This window comes from Bison bison, unplaced genomic scaffold (genome assembly GCF_000754665.1).
Source record: "Bison bison bison isolate TAMUID 2011002044 unplaced genomic scaffold, Bison_UMD1.0 scf7180017864472, whole genome shotgun sequence".
Lineage (NCBI taxonomy): Eukaryota > Metazoa > Chordata > Mammalia > Artiodactyla > Bovidae > Bison > Bison bison.
Window position 1 is genome coordinate 14,557,472 of NW_011495033.1, and position 22,473 is coordinate 14,579,944.

Below are 22,473 nucleotides of genomic sequence, written 5' to 3' on the forward strand. Positions count from 1 at the left end.
CCAGCCTCTGCCATAGCTTATGATGCTACCTTCATCTGCACTGTTCTTTCAGTCTAACCATATTTTACATTCTGCTTCTTCCTTGAAGCCTCCTCTGGTTAGTTCTCAGAGAGTTCTGATTGATCTGTACCTTGTTCCTGAACCAGTAATCTGCAGTAAAAACACTTACTGGTGCCTTCTCCTTGCTTCCTCCCCTTTCCCGTGCTGTTTGCTTGTTTCCCTCTCGCTCTCCTTCATATTTCACATGTAGTCCTTTCAGGAAAACTACAAGTTCCTTACTCGGTACTGCTCATTAAAAATCCGTTGTCTAACCATAGTGTCGCTTCCCTGGTGGCTCAAAGATAAAGAATCCACCTGCTGATGCAGGCGATGCGAGTTTGATCTCCGGGTCAGGAAAATCCCTTAGAGAAGGAAATGGCAACCCACTCCAGTATTCTTGCCTGGGCAATCCCATGGACAGAGAAGCCTGGAGGGCTACAGTCCATGGATTTGCAAAAGAGCTGGACATGACTTAGTGAATAAACAACAAACAGACCATTCTATGGGCAGACTGATTACTTGTTTGGCCCTCAGTGAAAAAACCACTCTCATCTTCTTTGGGCATTTGACTCACAAAAAGCCTCATTCTGAAGTAGGGAATTTAAAAATTGTATGCTTTTGTTCAATGTACTGTCAATAGGGCAGGTTCTAAGGGCCAGGCACTATGCCAGGCCCTCTAATAGGCATCCAAAAGTGAATAAAAAAAGTCCCTGCCCTGAAGGAGCTCAGAGCCTAGTGAGAGGGACTCAGTAAAAACTGAGTGCTGTGGAGGCAAAGAAGGGTGGGAAGCTTCCAAGAGAAGGTGACATTTGAATGAGTTTGACTCGATCAACAAAACAAGTGGCTTCGTCCATGAATGATACACAAGCTTAATTTTGGAAATGACTGAGCTTAACATGCCTTTTTAGCTTAATAATGTGTGTGTAAATTACCACGTTTATGTCTTATTTATAGAAAAGATTGCCTGCCTTTACTGGGGCTGGTTCCTCCAGCATTGCTAAGGCGCCTGACACATCACGCTGTGCCACTCAGAGAAGGAGCCTGCCGAAAGGTACCCTGTGTTCAGTATTGAAATATAAGCTCATAATTAGTAAGCCCATTTAAGAGAGCCTTCATCTCATCTTTGATGCTATAGTAGGTTTCAACAAAACTGCTATTTCCCCCTATTATACAAATTAAACATACTTGTTATCAAAAACTTGGAGATTAAAGAAGAGCTTAAGGGACTTCCCTGGTGGTCCAGTAGCTAAGACGCTCCCAAGGTAGGGGCCCAGGCTCAATCCCTGGTCAGGGAACTAGATGCCACGTGTCATAACTGAGTGTTTGCATGCAGCAACTAAATATCCCACATGCTGCAACTAAGATTTGGTGCAGCCAAATAAATAATTTTTTTTCAAAGAACTTAAAAGAGAAAACTACCACCATTCTAGCATCATTTTTTAACTTGTACTATTTTGGTACCTATCTTTTTTATGTTTTTAGACCTATACCCCTCCATATATTTATTTATTTATACACACACACACACACACACACACACACACACATTTAGCATAGCTAACATGGTATATCAGCTCTGGCTGCTGCTTTTTCTTCAGTGGTATATTTTAGAATTTCCACTTGACAGTAAAAATTATTCATAAGTATAGACTGCATACTAGTCCATTCTATATATGTTGCCTAACCGTGCTTTCATATTGAAAATTCATGTTGTTTTCTAATTTTTGCTCTTCAGAAATCTTTATCTGAACCTCTGGTCTTTCTTTAGGATAGAGTCTTAGAAGACAATTTTCAGATCAAAGGGTCTGAGAGTTTTAACCGCTCTTAAGGCCTTTGCTCCACTAATCTTGTTGTCTTGTGTCTTTGGTATAAGTCTTAGAATTTCCCTCAAGGGAATAGAGTTATTTCAAGCTGTGCTGAGGGGTCTTGGTTACTGTTACAATTGATCCCTTAGGTGAAGGTCCAAAGTATGGTCTCCCATATCCCCTGGCTGGGTAATCTACACAGAAAGACCCCCACTTTGTGTTTTATTCATTTTGACGGGTCTGGAGCTTCTTTATTCCTCCAGCCGCCTTGGTCCAAATTGGACCCCTGGCCTTTTAGTAAGAATTTATACCTCACCTACCCCAAAGATCCTTGGAGAGGGCCACAGGTCAAGTGGTACTGAGGTGAGCAGGGAGGTAGGAGAGGGTTTAGAGGAAAAGCGAGCGTAAAGCCATTCACATATGAAGTCTCAATAGGACTGTTCATGTAAGAGGATTTCTCCTTGTCTTGGCTTGTTTCATCCTTGAGAAATTCTAAGTCAAATCTGTATGGAAGCCTAGCAAGTCTAGTTCAGGTCCAGGAAGGTGTTCAGTCACTTTCCCTTTATCTTTCTTAAGAACTCGTAGAAGCCATCTCTCAACATCACATCGATGAGCTACCACCACCGTCTCAGGAGCTGCTTGACGAAATCGGTAAGGCACGCACAGTGCAGAATATCCTTCCTGGCCCTGCTTGCTGTGGTCACGGACCACGTATGGGGCTTTGTTTCAGGTGTGAGCACTAGTGCAGAAGGCCCTGTGAAGGTCTGCTTGGATGGACAGGATTCAGGAGGGGGCAGTTTTCCAATGATAGGCCTCAGACTACTACTAAAGCCTGGCCAGCATATGTGGCCTGTGTCTGTGGTCATGTTGTTCCTTAAGGGTCTACGGTAGTGATTCTAAGAGGGAATAACAACATCCAAGTGGTTTATCATGATGAACTTCTTTTATTAAAGGAATTCTCACCTCCCTTTTGAACCAAACTAGCTATACTTCAGCGCTACTGAATTCTGGCATCTCGGGCCAAAACATCCTGTGCTTTCCATTCTGCCATTAGCAGGAGATTTTAAAGTATTGGCATTGTGGAAGAATCCCTTTCCTGAGGGCAGGGAAGTCAGTGGCACAAGATCTAATGACACCAGAATTTTTCATTTGAGGCAGAGACTGAGGGACACCCACTCAATTTTAGTTGCAGCTGACCCGTGGGCCCTGCCCAGCTGAGGTGCTGCTGGGGTAAACGGAGCAGGTGTTAGAAGCGTTTGGGCCAGGTGCTTTGTTTCCCCAGGCAGGGAGGACTGACTGCTCTCTTCTTGACAGCCTAGCTGACCTCACTCTCAGAGGGTACATTTCATCAGGCCTCTGATGGTCCAGTTCTTAGTATAGGACCAGTAGGGGGTCTCCTGAGGGGCATCTCTCGGTTTTCAGGATCTCTGAAGTCTGGTGTCTCATCAGGAAGAGAGAGGTGAATGAGGACTTACCTGGTCTGACTCAGTGGACAGATATGGTCTAGGCTGCCCAACCCCTAACCCCCGGCTGCTGGCCTTGTGAACTTGGGTGAAGGCGGTCAGACCTGCCAGAACCTTCCCTGGCGTCTTTCTCTTTCTGCAGTCACAGACCCTTGTTGCCCCGCCACAGCCCTCCCCAGTGCCACAGGGCTGTGGGCTCAGGCTCTCGGCTCTCACCCCACTCCAGCTTTCGTTCTCTGGAACCCACTATGGCACCCTTGCAAATTCCTCCTCTCCAGTTGCTGTCCTTCATATAATAATGGAACTGCTGCTGGTGAGAGGAGCGGCCACCCCCACGTGTCCTGCTCTCGGTGCCGTCTGGTTTCTGGCCATGGGTGAGGACGGCAGTTGCAGGCTCCTGTGCAGTGTGACCTCAGTGATGCCCTTCCTCTGGGTCCTGCTCTCTCCCTGCTGTCCGCATGTGGACCGCCCCCGCATCTCGGCAGCTGTCACAGGCTTCCTCCTGGGCCCCAGCCTCTTGGCACTGCTGTATCCCAGTGTGCTCTGCAGAAACTCCCCCTCATTTCACCTATGGTAATTTTCTGGGCCAGGTTTTTAGACGATGTCTTATACTTTGAGATGGGTCGGTAATTTTCCAGAAAGATAAACGGCAGAGGGCACCTGAGTAGTTTCTCCTAATAATGGGTGTGCCTACCTGATTATTGCTTATCATCATTGTCATCATTTCCTCTCAGGAGAGCTGTGGGGAGTGACCTGCTCCTTTGAAGGGCACTTATGCAAAGCTCCAGGCTTCTGTCCAGGGCCTCAAGCAGGGGGTCATTTAGAATCCTCTAAGATCAGCAAGGACTACTTTAACAAGGATAACAATAACAAGGATTTTTAAGTTTCAGATTATATTACATGAGCTTTATGGGGCCCCTTAGTGCCCAGAAGCTGCCAGATAGGGCTTGCTTCCTGACTTGCTAGAAGAGAGAAACTTGTGCCCACACACAGCAGGGCCAGTGAGCCTGGGGGCCCATCTGTGCTGCCTCCCAGCTGTCTCTCTGCTGGGCTCTGGGGAACACTTTGAGGAAAGGGAGGACCTAACACTTGTGAAGCAGTATACTGAGTTTAGGAGATGCTTGTCTTGGTCTAGTGGTCAATTCTTTAGGAATTGTAAATTATATTCTTTGCGAGAGTATATAAAATAGAGATTAAGAGCATAAACCTTAGAATTAGACTGCCTGTACTCAAATCCTAATTCCATCACATTACTATCTAATTCCTTTACCTTTCTTTTAATTTATTTTTTAATTGAAGGATAGTTGCTTTACAGAATTTTGTTGTTTTCTGTCAAACCTCAACGTGAATCAGCCATAGGTATAATATATCCCCTCTCTTTTGGGATTTCTTTTCCTTTCTTTACCTTAATTTGCTCATCTGTCAAACAGGAATAACAATAATATGATCAATCTCATAGGGTTGTTGTGAAGATTAATTCAATATATTAATCTTGAATTAAGGAGATTAGCAGTTCTAGTGGTAAAGAACCCGCCTGTCAATGTAGGTAGACGTAAGAGACACGAGTTCAGTTCCTGTGTTGGGAAGCTCCCTTGGAGTAGGAAATGGCAGCCCACTCTAGTATTCTTGTCTGGAAAATTCCATGGACCAAGGAGCCTGGCAGGCTATATAGTCCATGGGGTCACACAGAGTTGGACACGATTAAGCATGCATGCAGGAAGGAATCTTGAATTAATGTATACAGATTGGAAATAGTACCTGCTCTGCAAGTGCTACCTATCATGATCATCATTTTTACGTTTGTGTTTAGTGTTACATGGGATTGAATACAGTGGTTCTCAAGTGCCATTAGGCATCAGACTCATCTGGAGGGCTAGGTAAAACATCCACACCCGCAGAGTTTCTGATTCAGTAGTCTGAGGTGAGGCCTGAGAATCTGCATATATAACAAGTTCTCAGTTGATACTGAGGCTGTGGGTCTGAGAGCTACTCTTTGAGAACCACTACCCCAGAGGATGACGTGACATGCAGATCTGTTTTATGTTGTGACAGAGCACCTGAAGGGGCAGCAGGTCTCATCCACAGCCTTGGATGAGAACACAGCAAGTCGTCCGGGCAGCACTGCAAATGGTAAGCCAGATCCTCAGATCTTTTTCGGGCTGCTCAGGTGGCTCAGTGGTAAAGAATCCACCTGCCAATGCAGGGGACACAGAAGTTGTTGGTTTGATCCCTGAGTCAAGAAGATACGCTGGAGGAGGAAATGGCAACCTACTCTAGCATTCTTGCCTGGAGAGTCCCATGGACAGAGGAGCCTGGCAGGCTGCAGTCCACGGGGTCGCAAAGAATTGGATATGATCTTTTCACCAGGTTTTGCTGTAACTGTCCTTGGCAGCATAGTGGTACACCTGGGGGTGTGGACTTTGAAGTCAGGCACACTCCACTTCAGTTCTGACTCCATGGCTTATTTTGGTCTGACAAACTGTTTTATATCCCTGAGCCTCAGTTATCCTCATTTGTCAAACGAGAGTGATAACTCCACCTAATGGTGTTCATGCACAGTGCCTGGTACGTTGTAAGATAGTTAGCAAGCGTTAGTCTCCTTCCTCTCATAGAACTTCTGGCAGGATGAAATGGGAAAGCATATGTAAAATGCCTGGCATACACTAAAGGGCTCTACCCTTCCCCACCCAAATTCTTTCCCTGGCTTCAATATGGAAACATCTAACAAGTGGGAAGAGGGTGGTCCCCCGAAATAAATCTGTACAACTTGTTTTCTGGGTCTCTTGCGGCCTCTTTTATGTGCCATTTCTTTCCTCTGTCTCTCTTGAGCCTTGGCACAGGAACGCTTTCCTGTAGTTTCACCTGGCAGAGAGCTCCCCAGACCTCCAAAGCAGCTGCTGTGGATACGGGCACCCTGCAGATTGCCACCTGGCCCCCTGCTCTTCTGGGCAGAAGGGAACTCGTGCTTTGTAGACTTCAGGGTCCACTGATTAGCCTTCATTTTTTTGCACTCCATTTTAAGGCAGGTTTTCTCAAAAAAACTTTTTTTGCTCTAATAAAGTCTTTCAACTGTTTCTAGATCAAAGGCATTTAGAAGAACAAGAAACTCACAGTAATAAAGAAGACAGCAGTATGCTTTGGACCAAAGAAACCCAGGATCTAGAAGAGGACACAGAGAGGTAACAGAAAAAGCTAGATTTTTTTTTTAAGGGTTTAGAAAACTGTAGTGTTAATTTATGTTAGTTTTTCTTCTGATATTGACAAATTATGAAAAAAGGGTCTTTTTTTCATGTTATCCTTATAGCCCCTATTCCTAAAAGTTTTTTTTTTTTTTACCAAGTTTTTAATTGTGGTAAAATACATACAGCATAAACATTTGAAGTGTACAATTCAGTAGTGCTAAGTATGTTCACAGTGTTGTGCAGCTGATCTTTTTCATCCTGCAAAACTGAAACTCTGTACCCATTAAACAACAACTCCCCATTTCCTCCTCCCCTCATTCCCTAGCAACCACAGTTCTACTCTCTTTCTCTGAGTTGGACCACTCTTGATACCTCCTGGAGGTGAAATCATGCCGTCGTTGTCTTGTCACTGGCTTATTTCACTTAGCACAGTGTCCTCAAGGTTCATCCATGTAGCATGTCAGAATTTCCTTTCTTCTTAAGACTGAATTCCATTGAGAGGGTGTGTACGTGTATCACATTTTGTTTATCCACTCATCTGCTGGTGGATACTAGGTTGCTTCCACCTTTTCACTGTCGTGAGTAATGCTGCTGCAAATGTGAGTATACAAATACCTTTTCAAGACGCCCTGCTTTCGTTTCTTTTGGATATATATATATGCAGGAGTGGTATTGCTGGATCATATGATAAATCTATTTTTATTTTTTTGAGGAAATGCCATCCCGTTTTCTGCAGCAGCTGCACCATTTTACATTCCCACAAACAGTGCAAAAGGGTACCAGTTTCTCTACATCCTTACCAATACTTATTATCTTTTTTATAATTTATTGTTAATTGGAGGATAATTGCTTTATTATTATTATTCTTTTGTTAGTAGCCATCCTAATGGGTGTGAGGTGGTATCTTATTGTGGTTTTGATTTGCATTTCTCTAATGATTAGTGATGTTGAGCATCTTTTTGAATGTGGATGGCCATTTATGTATCTTCTTTGGAGAAATTGCCCAGTTTTAAAATAGGATTATTTGGTTTTTTTTTCCTCGTCAAGTTGTTTTTTGTTTTGGTTTTTACTTCATTTTGTGAGGCAAACATAGGTTTCAATTTCTTTCAAAACATTTAGTTAAAGAGAATTTTTAGGTCTTCCTAGCCAAATAAGAAAAGATGGGGGCAGTGATCCAGACAGTTCAGTCTAAAAACACAAGTTTCCCTCAAGGGACCCAATTCTGTTCTTGACTTGGAGCTCTCCTTGAACCTACATTACAAGGTAAACCACCTCAGCTCAACTTCTCTAGCTTTGTCCAAGCTGTCAAACTTTGTCCCAAACTCAGGGCCAGGACTGGGGGGAGGTGAAGGCGACACCCTCCATGGGGACAAAATTGAAGGAGGCACCAAGAAACTCAGAAGTCAAGAAAGTACTATTTTAATGCCGTATTTGTAAAAATCAATACTAATGCAAAAAAAAAAAAAACCATATTTTGATGAACAGAATATTTACATTTTAAAGGAAGAGAGGCTATGAATCTGCACTTAACACCACTTGCCTCAGTCTCCTCCTGGCCCAGCAGATACCTGGGGAAGCCATGCAGAATACTTTCAGCTGCAAACATTAGAAAAATACACTTAAAAATACCACTCCTGTTTAGATGATTTTGTCTCACCAGCGGTTGGCAGGGCTTGGCTGATGTAGAATCAGCGATGCCTCTGGAGACTTAGGCTCTTCTGATCTTTCTGCTCTGCCAGACATAGCATGTTGGCTTTTGTTTTCAGACTTGTCAGCTTTTGGACAAGGTGGCTTCTGTGCCCATTCCAGGCAGAAATAAGAGGGGAGGGCAAGAGTCTAGCCCACTCTGTGCTTGTTTATCCAGAAAGCAAAAAAAATTTTCCTAGAAGCCCTTTTCAGCAGATGATATCTTCTTGGCCAGATAGGACACATGGCCACCCTTGGTTGCCAGGGAGACTGGAAATTGAGTTTTTAGCTTTCAGCTGCTATAGAAGAGGAAGGTAAGGGAGGAGAGGGTTATGAACAACTTTTGGGTAGTGAATCCCGTTTCTGTCACACTCTTCAGGGGCTAAACTATTCTTTACAAAGAAGGAAAAGAGAGAGACCTGGATGGGAAGGTCTTATGAGGAGACCAGAGCCCTGGGACCTGAGAGGAAGGAGGGAGAGGGTTTTTTTGAGTGGGGAGACAGAGAAGACAAAGAGGCAAAGGAGGAGGCAAGCTTTTGTCTGTGATGTCTGCTGTAACTCCATTCATTCCTTCTCTCCAGTGCATCTTCAGTAAAAATCTATGCCTTTATTTAAGGCAAGAGGAGAGTATCCCAAGAAGGCTGAGTTACATTCAGTTATACAAATACAAACTGCTTTGCACATGATCAAAAGTTAGCTACTGTTATCACTGCCTCCTCCTTTTCCCGAAGGGCTGGCTGTGCTGGCCACAGGTAGATGGCCACAGCTGCTCAGTCATCTCAGTCCTGCACCAAGCCAGAGTGGAAGATATTTTTTTCAGACAGTTGGGACTTTTCAGGCCTCTGAAAACACATTATCCTCATCCTGTAGCCTCAGAGGCAGTTCTTAATCTGGAAAACTTGCTGGAATGAGTGTGCAGTTCTAGCCTCAGGTGGAAGTTGACGTAATGACCTAGAATTGAGACAGAGTCTAGATTGCACTTTGGGAGGCAGTGATATTGTGGGTGCTGAGGCTTTAAAAAAAAAATAATTTATTTTTGGCTACACTGGATATTCGTTGCTGTGCGCACAGGCTCTCTCTGGTTGCGGGAGCAGGGGCTACTCTTTGTGGTGCTCAGGCTTCTTACTGCCGTGGCTTCTCTTGTTGTGGAGCACAGGTTCAGGTGTGTGGGCTTCAGTAGTTGAGGTGCGTGGGTTTAGTTGCTCTGTGGCATATGGGATCTTCTCGGACCAGGGATCGAACCTGTGTCCCCTGCATTGGCAGGTGGATTCTTTTCTGTGTCTGTACTTATGCTTGTGAGTGCCTGCTGAGTTGCTTCAGTCGTGTCCGACTCTGTGACCCTATGGACTGTAGCCCCGCAGAGGCTCCTCTGTCCGTGGGATTTTCCAGGCAAGAGTACTGGACTGGGCTGCCATGCCTTCCTCCGTGAGATCCTCCCGACCCAGGGATCAAACCCGTGTCTCTTACGTCTCTGGCATTGGCAGACAGGTTCTTTACCACTAGTTCCAGCTGGGAAGCCTGTGTGTGCTTATAAACAACAGAAATTTATTTCTCACTGTTCTGGAGGCTGGAGGTCTAAGATCAGGTTTGAGGCAGGTAGGTGGCATAACCACTGTACCGGTAACAGGGAAGTCCCGGGGCTGAGGCTTTTTGTCAAGAGCCTGAAGGAGGGTCCTGGTGCGCATTTACATGGGCTCTCAGTGACCTCCACAGCTCAGTGCGGTCTCACCGAGCTCTCGTTTTCTCATGTGTGCAGTGTGAAGGTCCTTTCCTGCTCTAGAGGGCATGTCTCCTTGTCAGGGGAGAGGGGGAGTGGTCGCTGTCTCATTCTCTTCCTTTGCCTTGGACAGAGCTCACTCTACACTCGACGAGGACCTGGAGAGATGGCTGCAGCCCCCTGAGGACAGCACACAGCTACCAGATCTGCCCAAGGGCCCGGCAAGGTTCTTGTTCTCCACCAGGGCATCCTTTCCTTCTTTCTCAGGAAGGGGGATGAGATTTGTTTTGCGCTTTTTTTTTTTTAACAGATTTTATTATTTCTTTAGAAAGTACAGCAACTTCTTGGAGAATGAATGTTTGGCCAGGGTATTATGTCACTGTAGATAAGCCGGCCCCACCTCCTGCCTGCGCCTCTCCCTCCAGCCACCTACCGTGCTCCCAATGCTGACTAGCAGATTGATATCAGAACAGAGAGAGGCCTCTAAAATTGCTGTATCTTGGCCCTGTCACCTTCAACATTTTCATCGGTCATTTGAATTAAATCAGAAAATGCGTGCTTATCAAATTTTTAGATAACACGGTCTAAGGATGAATGGTAATGTGATGGGTGATAGACTGTGTATTCAAAATGATCTTGACAGGTGGGAATGTTAAATTTCTCTGCAAGATGAAGGTGAGCGTTTGGATCCAAAAGTATTGAATGTGAGAGGGCTGACCTAATAGAGAATTTTTTTACCAGAAGCTCGTACTCAACTGTAATTTCATTGAAAATGGGAAATACGTCTTATTTTTATATGCCAAGCATTTAACATGCATTTTGAGACATGGTAAGAATTCAAGACATTCTCCTTGAAGAAGGCATGGACAGGGACTCCCTGAGACCTCAGTTTGATATGGTTGCTAAAAAGGTCTATGCTGCACTAACACTGAACAGGCAGAAAATGTACTGTCCAGATCAAGGTGACGTCTCAGACTGGCTAGAGGCTCCTAGAGCTCCTCGAACTCTGGTCACTGTGGGGCTCCTGGTGGGGTGTCATATTTTAAAAGGGACAGTCACAAACAGAAGATGGTGGCCACAGAACAGCTAGATGTCTGGAAACCTTGTCATATGAGAACAGCTAAAGTTGCTGGGGAGGCTCAGTCTGAGAAAAGCATATGGGATAGAGAATTAGATAGCTGTTCCCAAATACCCAAAATACTGTAAAGCGAACAGAGTCAGCTCACTCTCCTCTGCCCCGAAGGACAGAGCTACTGACTAGAAACTGCAGAGCAAAAGATGTTTATTCAATAAAGTACAAGTTTTCTAGTAGCCACAGCAATCAGAAAGAGAAAACAGCTGCCTTTACTTTAACAGCAGCCCCTCCCACCCAGGCATAAGGGGGATGACTCTGGTCCAGGGCATCTGGACGGAGGTAAGAGATAACCTCCTCCAACTTTAGAGCCTGTGATTCTACTGGTGATGAGAGGTTAGGAAGAAAAAAATCCTTTTCTTCCTAGCTGGCTTTACTTTCTCTCTCACTTTGCATATTTTGTTTTGAATATCCACCAAGTGAAAGCAAGAAAAGTCCCTATACTATATCAGTTTGATTCTGCCATCATCTGTTCTGAGCTCTTGAGGTGCAGAGCCATAGGAGATCTCTGCCCTTAGGGAACTTAGAGCTGAGTTGGGGAGATGGTTTCTGCTTACTAGTCTGACAGATGTGGTCTTCAATTGTTAGATCCTGCAATTAGATATTTCACTTGAGAGTTTCAGGAAATGAAGATAAGGTAACAAAATATATGTGGTTGTAAAAAGGACATCAGTTACAACATAAATGAAATGTTTGTTTCCTTTGAGACGATATAGCCTAGTGGTTGAGAGCAGAGTCCTGAGTCAGACTTTCTGGGTTGACCTCAGCTCTAGGACGTACTGGGCATGTAATTCAACCTCTTTGTACCTCAGTTTTCTCACCGCTGTACTACTTTACACAGTTGTGATGAGAATTAAATGAGTTAATATACATTACAGCACTTGGACACAGAGGGAACCCACACAATTAGTGCTAGCTATTGCTGTATTTCCTTGGGAGCACAGTCTTCTCCCTCTGGCCTTTGTGCACATGATTTAATGACCAAAATCATTGTCATTGAAGGGAGGCAAGCAGCAAAGATCAAGAAGTTGGTGAAAAGAAGCGGAAGGGGGAAGAAAGCACGAAGCCAGAGAAAAGGAAACCGGAGAGCTTTTTAGGGACTTCTGAAGAAGGTGTGAAGGTCATTATAATGTAACCCGGAGTCCTTGGGCTTCAGTGAGCATCAGAGTTATTTACAAATATTTCCCAGATGCTGTATACAGTCCTCCTACACTTTGCCCCTATAGTTCAGCCCAGGTTTTCTATTAATTGCCAATTATGTCTTCATCACAAAACAGTAATGACATCCAATTTTATTTCTAAATCAAGTCTTCAGCTAGTCTCATCATCCACATATACTGTCTGGAAAGATGTTTTGCTCCTAATGTATCTTCAAAAAAGTTCTAGATTTATCTCACGGAGAGGCTAAATAAGAATCCAATAAGAAATCATAAATTGTGGAATTTAACTGGTGCCTACAAGTAATGTGAGAAATATAAATTAACCTTAATTTCAAAACTTTTGATAGAGCTCTAAGGGACCATCTGCAAATGGTGCCTTCCTACATTTAAGATCCTCCTACTCAGGAAGTTACGGTCATTAATTCTTTGAGATCACCTGGTACCTCTTTCATCCCTTCCCCAGTCCATTCTCATTCTCCCTCTGACCTGTATGAACTGAATCTGCTGGGCTTGCTGGTCAGCCGGCTCCCTGTTGGCCAGTGAGAGGCCCTCGCAGATCAGAGGGCTGACGAGTAGCTGGATGTTACTTGCCCGCCTGACTACGGCCTCTGCGCCTCGTGTCCGTGTGGAAATGGTGTCCCTCCACAGCTTCTGTCCCGTCCTTCCACTTCTGGCTTGCACGGGGTCCCAGTAACTGTCCTGCCCTGCCGCTGCTCTCCCCAGCCCCTTCAGACTTAGGGGTGACAAGGCTTCCCACTGCTGCTGGTCACTGGATGCTTTGCCATCCCTTGTTTGCACCCTTAACTCCAACACCTCTGTAAGCAGGCACTTCATGAAAGGGCCTGGGGATACATTCTGTTTCCTCCAGGACCCTGACTGTGTGAGCATTTAGCTAGTACTGAATTCACTGAGAACATGATGGAGGGACCCTGTGAAATTAGCATTATTGGTATGTGTTGATATGACAGGGAGCTGTAGGATATTAGGAGTGGAAGCCCAGTAATTGTTTTTAGACATATTTCATCTCTGTAGAAGCAAACAGTTGTTGGAGGTAAAACAGTCCACCCTAAACTGGAGAGAGTACTAGTGGGACTTCTGAACGCTGGCATCCTTTGATCCAAAGAATAATCAAGTTGTTTTTTCTTCCTCCTATATTTCATCAAGAGGAACTAAAACCCTGTTTTTGGAAGCGACTGGGTTGGTCTGAACCATCCAGGTAATGAGATACCAGATGTTTGTAAGTCAGAGCCCACTGTTTACAGACAACACGAACAGACTTTAAACATTTACCAGTATCTAAATAAACATTAATGACAAAGGCTTGAATTCAGAGTTGCTCAGTTTTGAAATGCTAATGTTTAAAATTAATTAAAACAGAAGGGGAAACATGCCAACTTGGATTACGGAATTGGCAGTCAGCACAAGAAGGTTCTGGGTGGAGGGAGCACAGAAGACGCTGCTGTCCCTTGCTTTGCGGGCATTTCGCATTTCCAGGACACACTAGTTTATCATAAGCTCTTTTGATGATAAAGATCAAAGTTTCTTTCCCTTGAATTCAGTTGAATAGAAAGAGGCTATTGTTTGTGTCTTTAAAAAGCATACACACCAACTTGAAACTCCCTTTTTTCATTCAGGATAATCGTGTTGGATCAGAGTGACTTGTCAGACTGACCGGAAGTGGACTCTAGGTGGACTCCTGGCCTGAGTCTGAGTGCCCTGCTCGTGAGCTCCCTTCTTCCCTCGTCTGCTGCGGTCACTATTAGGGCAGTGGGTCTGCAGCTCACACTTTGTTCAGCTTCCATTATAGACAGAATGGCTTGTTTGTTTGCAGCACATTTAACCATTTGTTTTCAGCCAGATTTCTGAAAAGTAAAAGGTGTTTTGATTGTAAAACTTTCTCATTGTGCCCCGAATGGCATTTGGTTTTTTTGATACAGATTTCCAAAAACTTTAAATTCATGTTATATCTAATAAAACGTTTCCTTTTAATACCAGTTAAATTTCACTTGTAAGATATATTTCTTCTTTAAAAATTGTTTATTTATTTATTTATTTTTGGCTCTGCTAGGTCTTCGTTGCTGCGGGCTTCCCCTACCTGTGGTGAGCGGAGACTACTCTCCGAGTGCTCAGATTTCTCACTGTGATGGCTTCTCTTGTAGAGTGTGGGCTCTAGTCGCGCAGGCTCAGTAGTCATGGCGCACGGGCTTAGTTGCTCTGCAGCAAGTGGGATCTTCTCAGACCAGGGTTCAAACCTATGCCTCCTGCACTGGCAGACAGGTTCTTTACCACTGAGCCACCAGCAAAGCCCTGTAAGATATATTTCTATATTTTAGTTATTGAGAAAGGAACTGCCAGCCAAAGAAGTTTTAATTTCTGTTATAAAATTTGACAAATAATTAACTATTGCTACCATCTATCATGGGCTTCCCAGGTGGCTCAGTGGTAAAGAATCTGCCTCCACTGCAGGAGATTCAGGTTTAATCCCTGGGTTGAGAATATCCCCTGAAGGAGGAAATGGCAACCCACTCCAGTATTCTTGTCTGGAAAACCCTATGGACAGAAGAGCCTGGCAGGCTACAGTCCATGGGGTCACAAAAGAGTTGGATACAACTTGGCAACTAAACAGCAACCACAACCCAACATACAAATGCGCACCACTTATCCATGCTTTTTTTTTTTTTTTTAAGTTTTATTTATTTATTTGCATCAGGTCTTAGTTGCGTCCCATGGGATCTTTGTTTCGTCATGTGGCATCTTTTGTTGTGGACACGGGGTCTTTTGTTGCAGAGCACGGGCTCCAGAGCGTGAGGGCTCAGCAGCTGTGGGCACAGGCTTAGTAGCGCCTCAGCCTGTGGGGTCCTAGTTCCCTGACCAGGGATCAAACCTGCGTCCCCTGCATTGCAAGGTGGATTCTTAACCATTGGACCATCAGGGACCCCATCCGTGTTTTATTATAGAAATGTGGCCCTCCTCTTTGCCAGAATTGCCATATTCCCACTCCAGCTATAATTGACTTACATGATAAAAGTATAGGCAGGAATAAAAGCCCAAGATATTTTGAACTCTTTAAGTGAACAAACATCATCTCTGTATTTCAGTTTGTGTACCTCACATCCTTAGTGTCTCAGAAGAATGAAACTATGGTAAGAAAGATCACAGTATTTTCTCTAATTTAGCCTCTTGTACAGTGCTAGCCAGCTAACATTTTATTTGTAAGTAGTAGATCTTTTGTTTGTGAAAACTGGATAGTTCCTGTTGTGGATGGTCATATTCAATACAGTTCTTAGCTCCCTCAAATTTTACCCTACACAAATAAAACCGGAAGGTACAAGTTAATATGAACGTTTAAAAGCAAGGAAACACTCTCTTCTCCGCCATCCTATGTGCGGTTGAGTTCTCTCCTCACCATGTCTTCTCACAAGACTTTCAGGATCAAGCGATTCCTGGCCAAGAAACAAAAGCAGAATCGTCCCATTCCTCAATGGATTGGAATGAAAACTGGCAATAAAATCAGGTACAACTCCAAGAGAAGACATTGGAGAAGAACCAAGCTGGGTCTATAAGAAGCAAGCTGGGTCTATAAGAAGTGGTCTTAACATGTGTGGCACACATGTTAAGACCACTTTTTTAAGCAGCCAAATCACAATGAGAACATCACTACTGTAATGCTTGGCTCCTGATGTTATTTCCTCACTATCAGTCTGAGACCCAGTAATAAATATGAAACGTTGGAATTGTTATTGTATTATATGGTTTGTGATGACATACTGAATAAATACTGTCAGTTAGGACATGGGCCTGTCCAATGATAGAAATGTTCTCTAGCTACCAAGTACTTAGAAGTACAGCTAGTAAAATAGGAACCGGCTTTTAAAAGTTTTGTTGTCTTATTGTTCCCTATAACTAGCAGCTCTTACACCTACTGTTATAGGAAGTACACGTATGTGTCATCCTTGTACCTGAAGGCAGCACCTTTTTAAAATAAACCGTGGTGGGGAGGGGTGCTTGCCACTAGACATGCAGTATCTTAGTTCCCCAACCAGGGATTGAACCCACTTGGCTGCCAGGAAAGTCCCATAAAAAGCATGTTTATATGCTATTCTATGATGTGAACCAGGGTTTGGCAAACTGATCTCCTGCCTGTTTTTGTATGGTCTGTGAACTAAAGGTATGAATTTTTAAATGGTTGAAAAAAATCAAATGTTTTTGACATTTAATAAACTCAAGTTTACCTACAAAAAAAATAAATAAAAGCAAGGAAACAGTCGCTAGCCATTGTAATCAGAGGAAAACCAAGACAAATTACAAATAATACTAGGTATAAGAAACTTTGAGGAATATAGAGATTTGGTCATATGCAGTACTTCCTCTCATAAAATTTTATATATTGAGACAAAACCAACATATATAAAAATGTGAGAACTCATAGCAGACGTATCATGACTTTTAAAGGATGAGCATTATCTATTAGTGCTCATAAAGGCTACAAGTCCTACACAAACTTGCCCTGATGTGGTTTGTAATCTTCTTGTCTACAGAGTAGACTTTCTGTCTGGCCAGTGACTGCATAATACCGGCCATTAACAGTAATAATGTTGGTAAATGTTATTAGTTATGAAGCACCTATTATATGCCAGGTACTTTATATACTTGATACTTTTCCTACACATGGCACTCGCACTGTATTTCTTTAGTACGCTGCTTTTCCTACTCTCACCAGCTGTTATTGCAAACTGATTCGTCACTTCCTGTCACCAGTTAACAGATGACTTAACCCCAACTTTACAGAGAAATTAGAAGCCGTCAGATGGGAACAAACTCAGCTTCGCACCACCAGAAGCACTAACAAGATCACATCTGTTTCTGTGACTAGGAGAGTTGTGAAGCAGTCTGCCCTAAACTCGAGGTGGACCTGTTCTACACGTATGCTTTCTACTTCCCTCCATGCTACCCTGTAGGAGGCATCTCTCTTCTTACCCAAGGACAGTCTCATCTTTCGTCTGCTCAGAGTTATCCTTCTCAGGTTATCATCTCCCTTCTTAATAGCTTCAGCGCCTTCTTTATTAGCTTCTTTTCATCACTTGACACCCTTGGATTTTTCCCATCCTTAAAAAGTATTCCCTGGACTTCCTTGGGGGTCCAGTGGTTAGAAGGCCATGCTTCCACTGCAAGTGGTGCTGGTTCGATCCCTGAGTGGGGAATTAAGATCCCTCATGCTGCGTGGTGTGGCCAATAAAAAAAAAGGGAAACCCAGTATTCCCTGGGTCCCTTATCCCTTTCCAGTCACTGTTCTTTTTCCTCCCACAGCAGTTAGCGTTCTCATTTTTTAATTTTTTTTTCTTAGGCTGCACTGGCCCTTTGTTGCTGTGCTCAGGCTTTTCCCTGGTTGCAGTGGGTGGGGGCCACTCTCTAGTTGTGGTACACGGACCTCTCATTGCTGTGCCTTCTCCTGTTGCAGAGAACAGGCTCTAGGCACGTGGGCTTCAGTAGCTGCAGCTTGCGGGCTCTAGAGCACAGGCTCAATAGTTGTGGTGCACAGGCTTAGTTGCTACTCAGCCTGTGGGATCTTCCTGGGATCAGGGATCCAACCCTTGTCTCCTGCATTTACAGGTGGATTCTTCACCACCAAACCACCGGGGAAGCCCTGTGCCATATTATGTATCCCACATATAAGTGATATCATACGGTATTTGTCTTTCTCTGTCTGACTGACTTTACCTAGTATGATCATTTCTACGTCCATCCATGTTGCTGCAAATGGCATTCTTTTTTTTTTTAATGGCTGAGTAGTAATCCATTGTGTACCCATGTACCACATCTTGTTTATCCATTCATCTGTTGATAGATAAAATTATTTCCATGTCTTGGCTATTCTGAATAGTGCTGCTGTGAATGTAGGGGTGCATGTGTCTTTTGAATCATAGTTTTGCCCGCATATATACCCAGGAGTGAGAATGCTGGATCATACAACTACTCTCTTCTCAGTATTTTAAGGATCCTCCATACTGTTCTCCATAGTGGCTTCACCAGTTTACATCCCCTCCAACAGTGAAGGAGGGTCCCCTTTTCTCCACACCAGCAAATGTCTCCGGCATTTGTTATTTGTCAACTTTTTAATGATGGTCATTCTGATCAACGTGAGATGGTACCTCATTGTACTTTTGATTTGCATTTCTCTAATAATTAGCAATGTTGAGCATCTTTTCATGTGCCTTTTGGCCCTCTCTATATGTCTTCTCTGGAGAAATGTCTATTTAGTTCTTCTGCCCATTTTCCAACTAGGTTGTTTGTTTTTTGTTATTGAGTTGTATGAGCTGTATATTTTGGAGATTAAGGAAATTAAGCCCTTGTCAGTCACATCATTTGCAAATATTTTTTTCTGATCTGTAGGTTGGCTTTTCATTGTTTTATGTTTTCCTTTGCTGTACAAAAGCCATTAAGTTTGATTGGGTAGCATTTGTTTATTTTTGCTTTTATTTCTGTTGCCTTGGGAGACTGACCTAAGGAAGTATTGGAACAGTTTATGTCAGAGCATGTTTTGCCTATGTTCTCATCAAGGAGTTTTATGGTGTCTTGTCTTGTATTTAAGTCTTTAAGTTATTTTGAGTTTATTTTTGTGTGTGGTGTGAGGATGTGTTCTAACTTCACTGATTTACACGAGGCTGTCCAGTTTTCCCAACACCGCTTGCTGAAGGTACCACTTGTTCTTCTTTGTTTCTTGTTCCCGCCTTTGTCGAAGACTGACCATGGGTGTGTGGGCTTGTTTCTGGGTGCTGTATTCTGTTCCATTGATCCATATGTCTGTTTTTGTGCCAGTACCACACTGTTCTGATTACTGTAGCTTTGTAGTATCATCTTTAGTCTGGGAGGGTTATGCCTCCTACTTTGTTCTTTTCCCTCAGGATTGTTTTGGCAATGCTGGGTCTTTTATGGTTCCATGTAAATTTTAGGATTATTTGCTCTAATTCTATGAAATATGCCATGGGTAATTTGATAGGAATCACATTAAATCTGTAGATTGCTTTGGGTGGTATAGCCATTTTAACAATTCTTTCAGTTCAAGATCATGGGTTACCTTTCCATTTCTCTGAATCATCTTTAGTTTCCTTAATTAATGTTTTCTAGTTCTCAGCATATAGGTCTTTCATCTCTTTGGTCAGGGTTATCATTAAGTTGTGTGTTTTTTTTTTTTATATGATTTTAAAAGGAATTGTTTTTTTTACCTTCCCTTTTACTTCTTCCTTTTCTTACTTCAAGCTTTCTTCCTAAGAGATTTTGCTCACATCCATTGGCTTAGTTTCTGTATGCTGACAACTCCCAGATATGTATTGGAAGTCTGTGACCAGACCTGTCCTCTCAGCTCATATATCTACTCAAGTATTCAGTGTCTCCACTTGGGTTTCTTTCAGATGTCTTGCTGATAATACCCAAAACCAAACCCATAGTCTGAATCACAAACCTCCTTCATCTCCAGAATTTCCCTTCCAGCTAATGATATTTCTTTTCACTCAGGCACTCAAACCAGAAACCCAGGAGTCATTCTTGACTCCTCCCATTCCTTTACTCCTTACATTGAAATATCAGTCATTAAGACTTATTTGTTTCAGTGCAGGAGAGGATGTGGAGAAAAGAGAGTCCTCTTACACTGTTGGTGGGAAGGTAAGTTGATACTGCCACTATGGAAAACAGTATCGAAAAATTGAATTACCGTATGATCCATAAGTCTCATTCCTGGGAATATACCTGGACAAAACTATAATTCAAAAAGATATATGTACCCCTGTGTTCATAGCAGCACTATTCACAATAGCCAAAACATGGAAATAACCTAAATATCCATCAACATATATATGGTGGAATAATACTCAGCATAAAAAAGAAAGAAAGAATGTCATTTGCAGCAACATGGATGCAACTAGGGATTATCATACTAAGTGAAGTAAGTCACAAAGAGAAAGACAATACTATCTGATATTACTTATATGCGGAATATAAAATATGCACAAATGAACCTATCTACAAAAGAGAAAAAGACTCATAGAGAACAGACCTGTGGTGGCCAAGGGGTAAGCGGGTGGGGGAGAGAAAAATTAGGAGTTTGGGATTAGCGGATACAAACTGCTATGTATAAAAATAGATGAACAACAGGGTCAGCCCAGGGAACTATATTCAATATCCTGTGATAAACCATAATGGGAGAGAATACTAAAAGTGTGTGTGCGTATATATATAAAACTGAGTCATTTTGCTGTACATCAGAGATTGGCACAACATTGTAATTTTAAACACTGAAGGAAAAAAAAGGTTTCTTTGTTTCAACCCCCAAAACACATGTCCTTTATACCCACTTCTTTGTGTCTCTGCTGTTGCCACCCTCATCTGACCACTAGCAACTCTCACTTGGGCCACTGCAACAGCCTCCTGGATTGGCCTACTGCATCCAGTCCCACATTCAACAAGTAATTTTTGAATGACACCTCTGTGCCAGGCACCATTCTAGGTGCTGGAGAAATAGTGAACAAAGCAGAAATCCCGCTCTCTTTGAGCCTACAGTCATTAAGTGAATAAATAGATGCTTTTAATAGTGATAAGTGCTATGAAGAAAATAAGTATAAGTGATACTGGTGGCGCAGAGGGACACAACATTAGAAAGGATATTCAAGGGAAGGCTGCTCTGAAGAAGTGACCTTTGAACTTCAACTGGAATGAAGAGAAGGAGCCTGTTTTTGTGACACTGAGAGATGAGCATTCCAGCAAAGAGAAAAGCAACTGCAAAGAAAAGCAAATGCTCCCCTACAGGAAGCATTATGGTGGAGCAGCAAAAGGTCAGTGTGGTTGAGCAAAGTAAGTTGTGGGGAGAGTGATAGAAGGCTGGAGATTGATTAGGGGGATTATAGACCCTGGTTAAAAGTGATTTCCAGTGTTATAACATTATTAGGTTCAAATTTCTGGTAAAAAAAAAAAAAAAAAAAGACAACAAAGCATGCCAAAAAAGGAAAGTATGACCTATTCAAAGGAAAGAAAGAAATTAACAAAAACTGTGTCTGAAAAGTACCTGATGGCAGATATACTAGACAGAGACTTTAAAATGACTTTTAAAAAATAAATAAAATGACTTTTGAAGAAGCTTAAAGAACTAAAGTATAGAGAAAGTCATGAAAATGATGTGTGAACAAAAGGAAATATCAGTAAAGAGATAGGAAACTGGAGCAGGCAGGCTTTCTAGTTGTGGTGTGCAGGCTTAGTTGTCCTGTGGTATATGGGATCTTAGTTCTCTGACCAGGGATTGAACCCACATCCCTGCATTGTAGGGTAGATTCTTAGCAGCTGGAACACCAGGGAACTCCCTTTAAAAATAGATTTTAAAAGATGGATATATGAAGTATCTTCTTTAACTGCATTGGGATGAAGTTAGAAATCAGTAACTAAAGGGAAACTGGAAAACTCACAAACTTGTGGAAATTAAATAATACATTTAAACAATCAATGGATCAAAGAAGAAATCATAAGAAATTAGAAAATACTATAAGATGAATTAAAATAAAACATAACACACCAAAACTTATGAGACACAGAAAAAAAACTGCTAACAGTGGGAAAATTATAGCTATAAATGTTTACATTAAAAAATAAGAACAATCTCAAGTTAAATATGCAACTTTATAACTTAAGGAACTAGAAAAAGAAGAACGAACTAAACCTAAAACTAGCAGAAGAAAAGAAACTGAAGATTAGAGCAGAGATAAGTGATACAGAGAAGAGAAAAACAACAGAGAAAGCCATTGAAACAAAAAGTTGGTTCTTCAAAAAGAGCAGTAAAATTGACAAACCTTTAGCTAGGTGGACTAAGGAAAAAAAGAAGTCTCAAACTTCTAAAAGTCTCAATTGCTACTGATTCTACAGAAAGGAAAAGGATTATAAGAGAATACTATAAACAGTTATATGCAACAAATTGGATAACCTAGATGAATGGACATATTCCTCGTAACATAAAACGTAGCAAGATTAAATCACAAAGAAATAGAAAGTCTGAATAGACTTAAAATTTATGGAGATTGAACCAATATTAAAAAATTTCCCAACAAAGAAAAGTCCTAGACCTAACGGCTTCACTGGTGAACTCTACCAAATTTTTTTTTTGGCCACACCATGTGGCATGTGGGATCCTTAGTTCCTCGACCAGGGATTGAAGCCATACCCCTGCATTGGGAGTGCAGAGTTTTAACCACTGAACCACCAGGAAAGTCCTCTACCAAAAATTTAAAGAAGAACTAATATCAATCCTTCTC

The 22,473-nt window shown here is 42.5% G+C and overlaps 1 protein-coding gene and 1 pseudogene across 1 annotated transcript in view; both read left to right on the forward strand.

The window, feature by feature from the left end:
* The window catches only part of TEX14 (testis expressed 14), a 59,033-nt gene extending 44,952 nt beyond the window's left edge, over nt 1-14,081 (forward strand). Inside the window, exons 24-31 of the mRNA XM_010861629.1 lie at nt 994-1,090; nt 2,421-2,495; nt 5,360-5,437; nt 6,387-6,486; nt 10,026-10,118; nt 12,027-12,136; nt 13,349-13,400; nt 13,819-14,081. Of these exons, the coding sequence (XP_010859931.1) occupies nt 994-1,090; nt 2,421-2,495; nt 5,360-5,437; nt 6,387-6,486; nt 10,026-10,118; nt 12,027-12,136; nt 13,349-13,400; nt 13,819-13,855 (642 nt within the window). The 3' untranslated portion in view covers nt 13,856-14,081. The remainder of the gene's footprint in view (nt 1-993; nt 1,091-2,420; nt 2,496-5,359; nt 5,438-6,386; nt 6,487-10,025; nt 10,119-12,026; nt 12,137-13,348; nt 13,401-13,818) is intronic.
* Nucleotides 14,082-15,554: 1,473 nt separating this feature from the next.
* Nucleotides 15,555-15,832, forward strand: LOC105004098 (annotated as a pseudogene).
* The last annotated feature ends 6,641 nt before the right edge of the window (nt 15,833-22,473 follow it).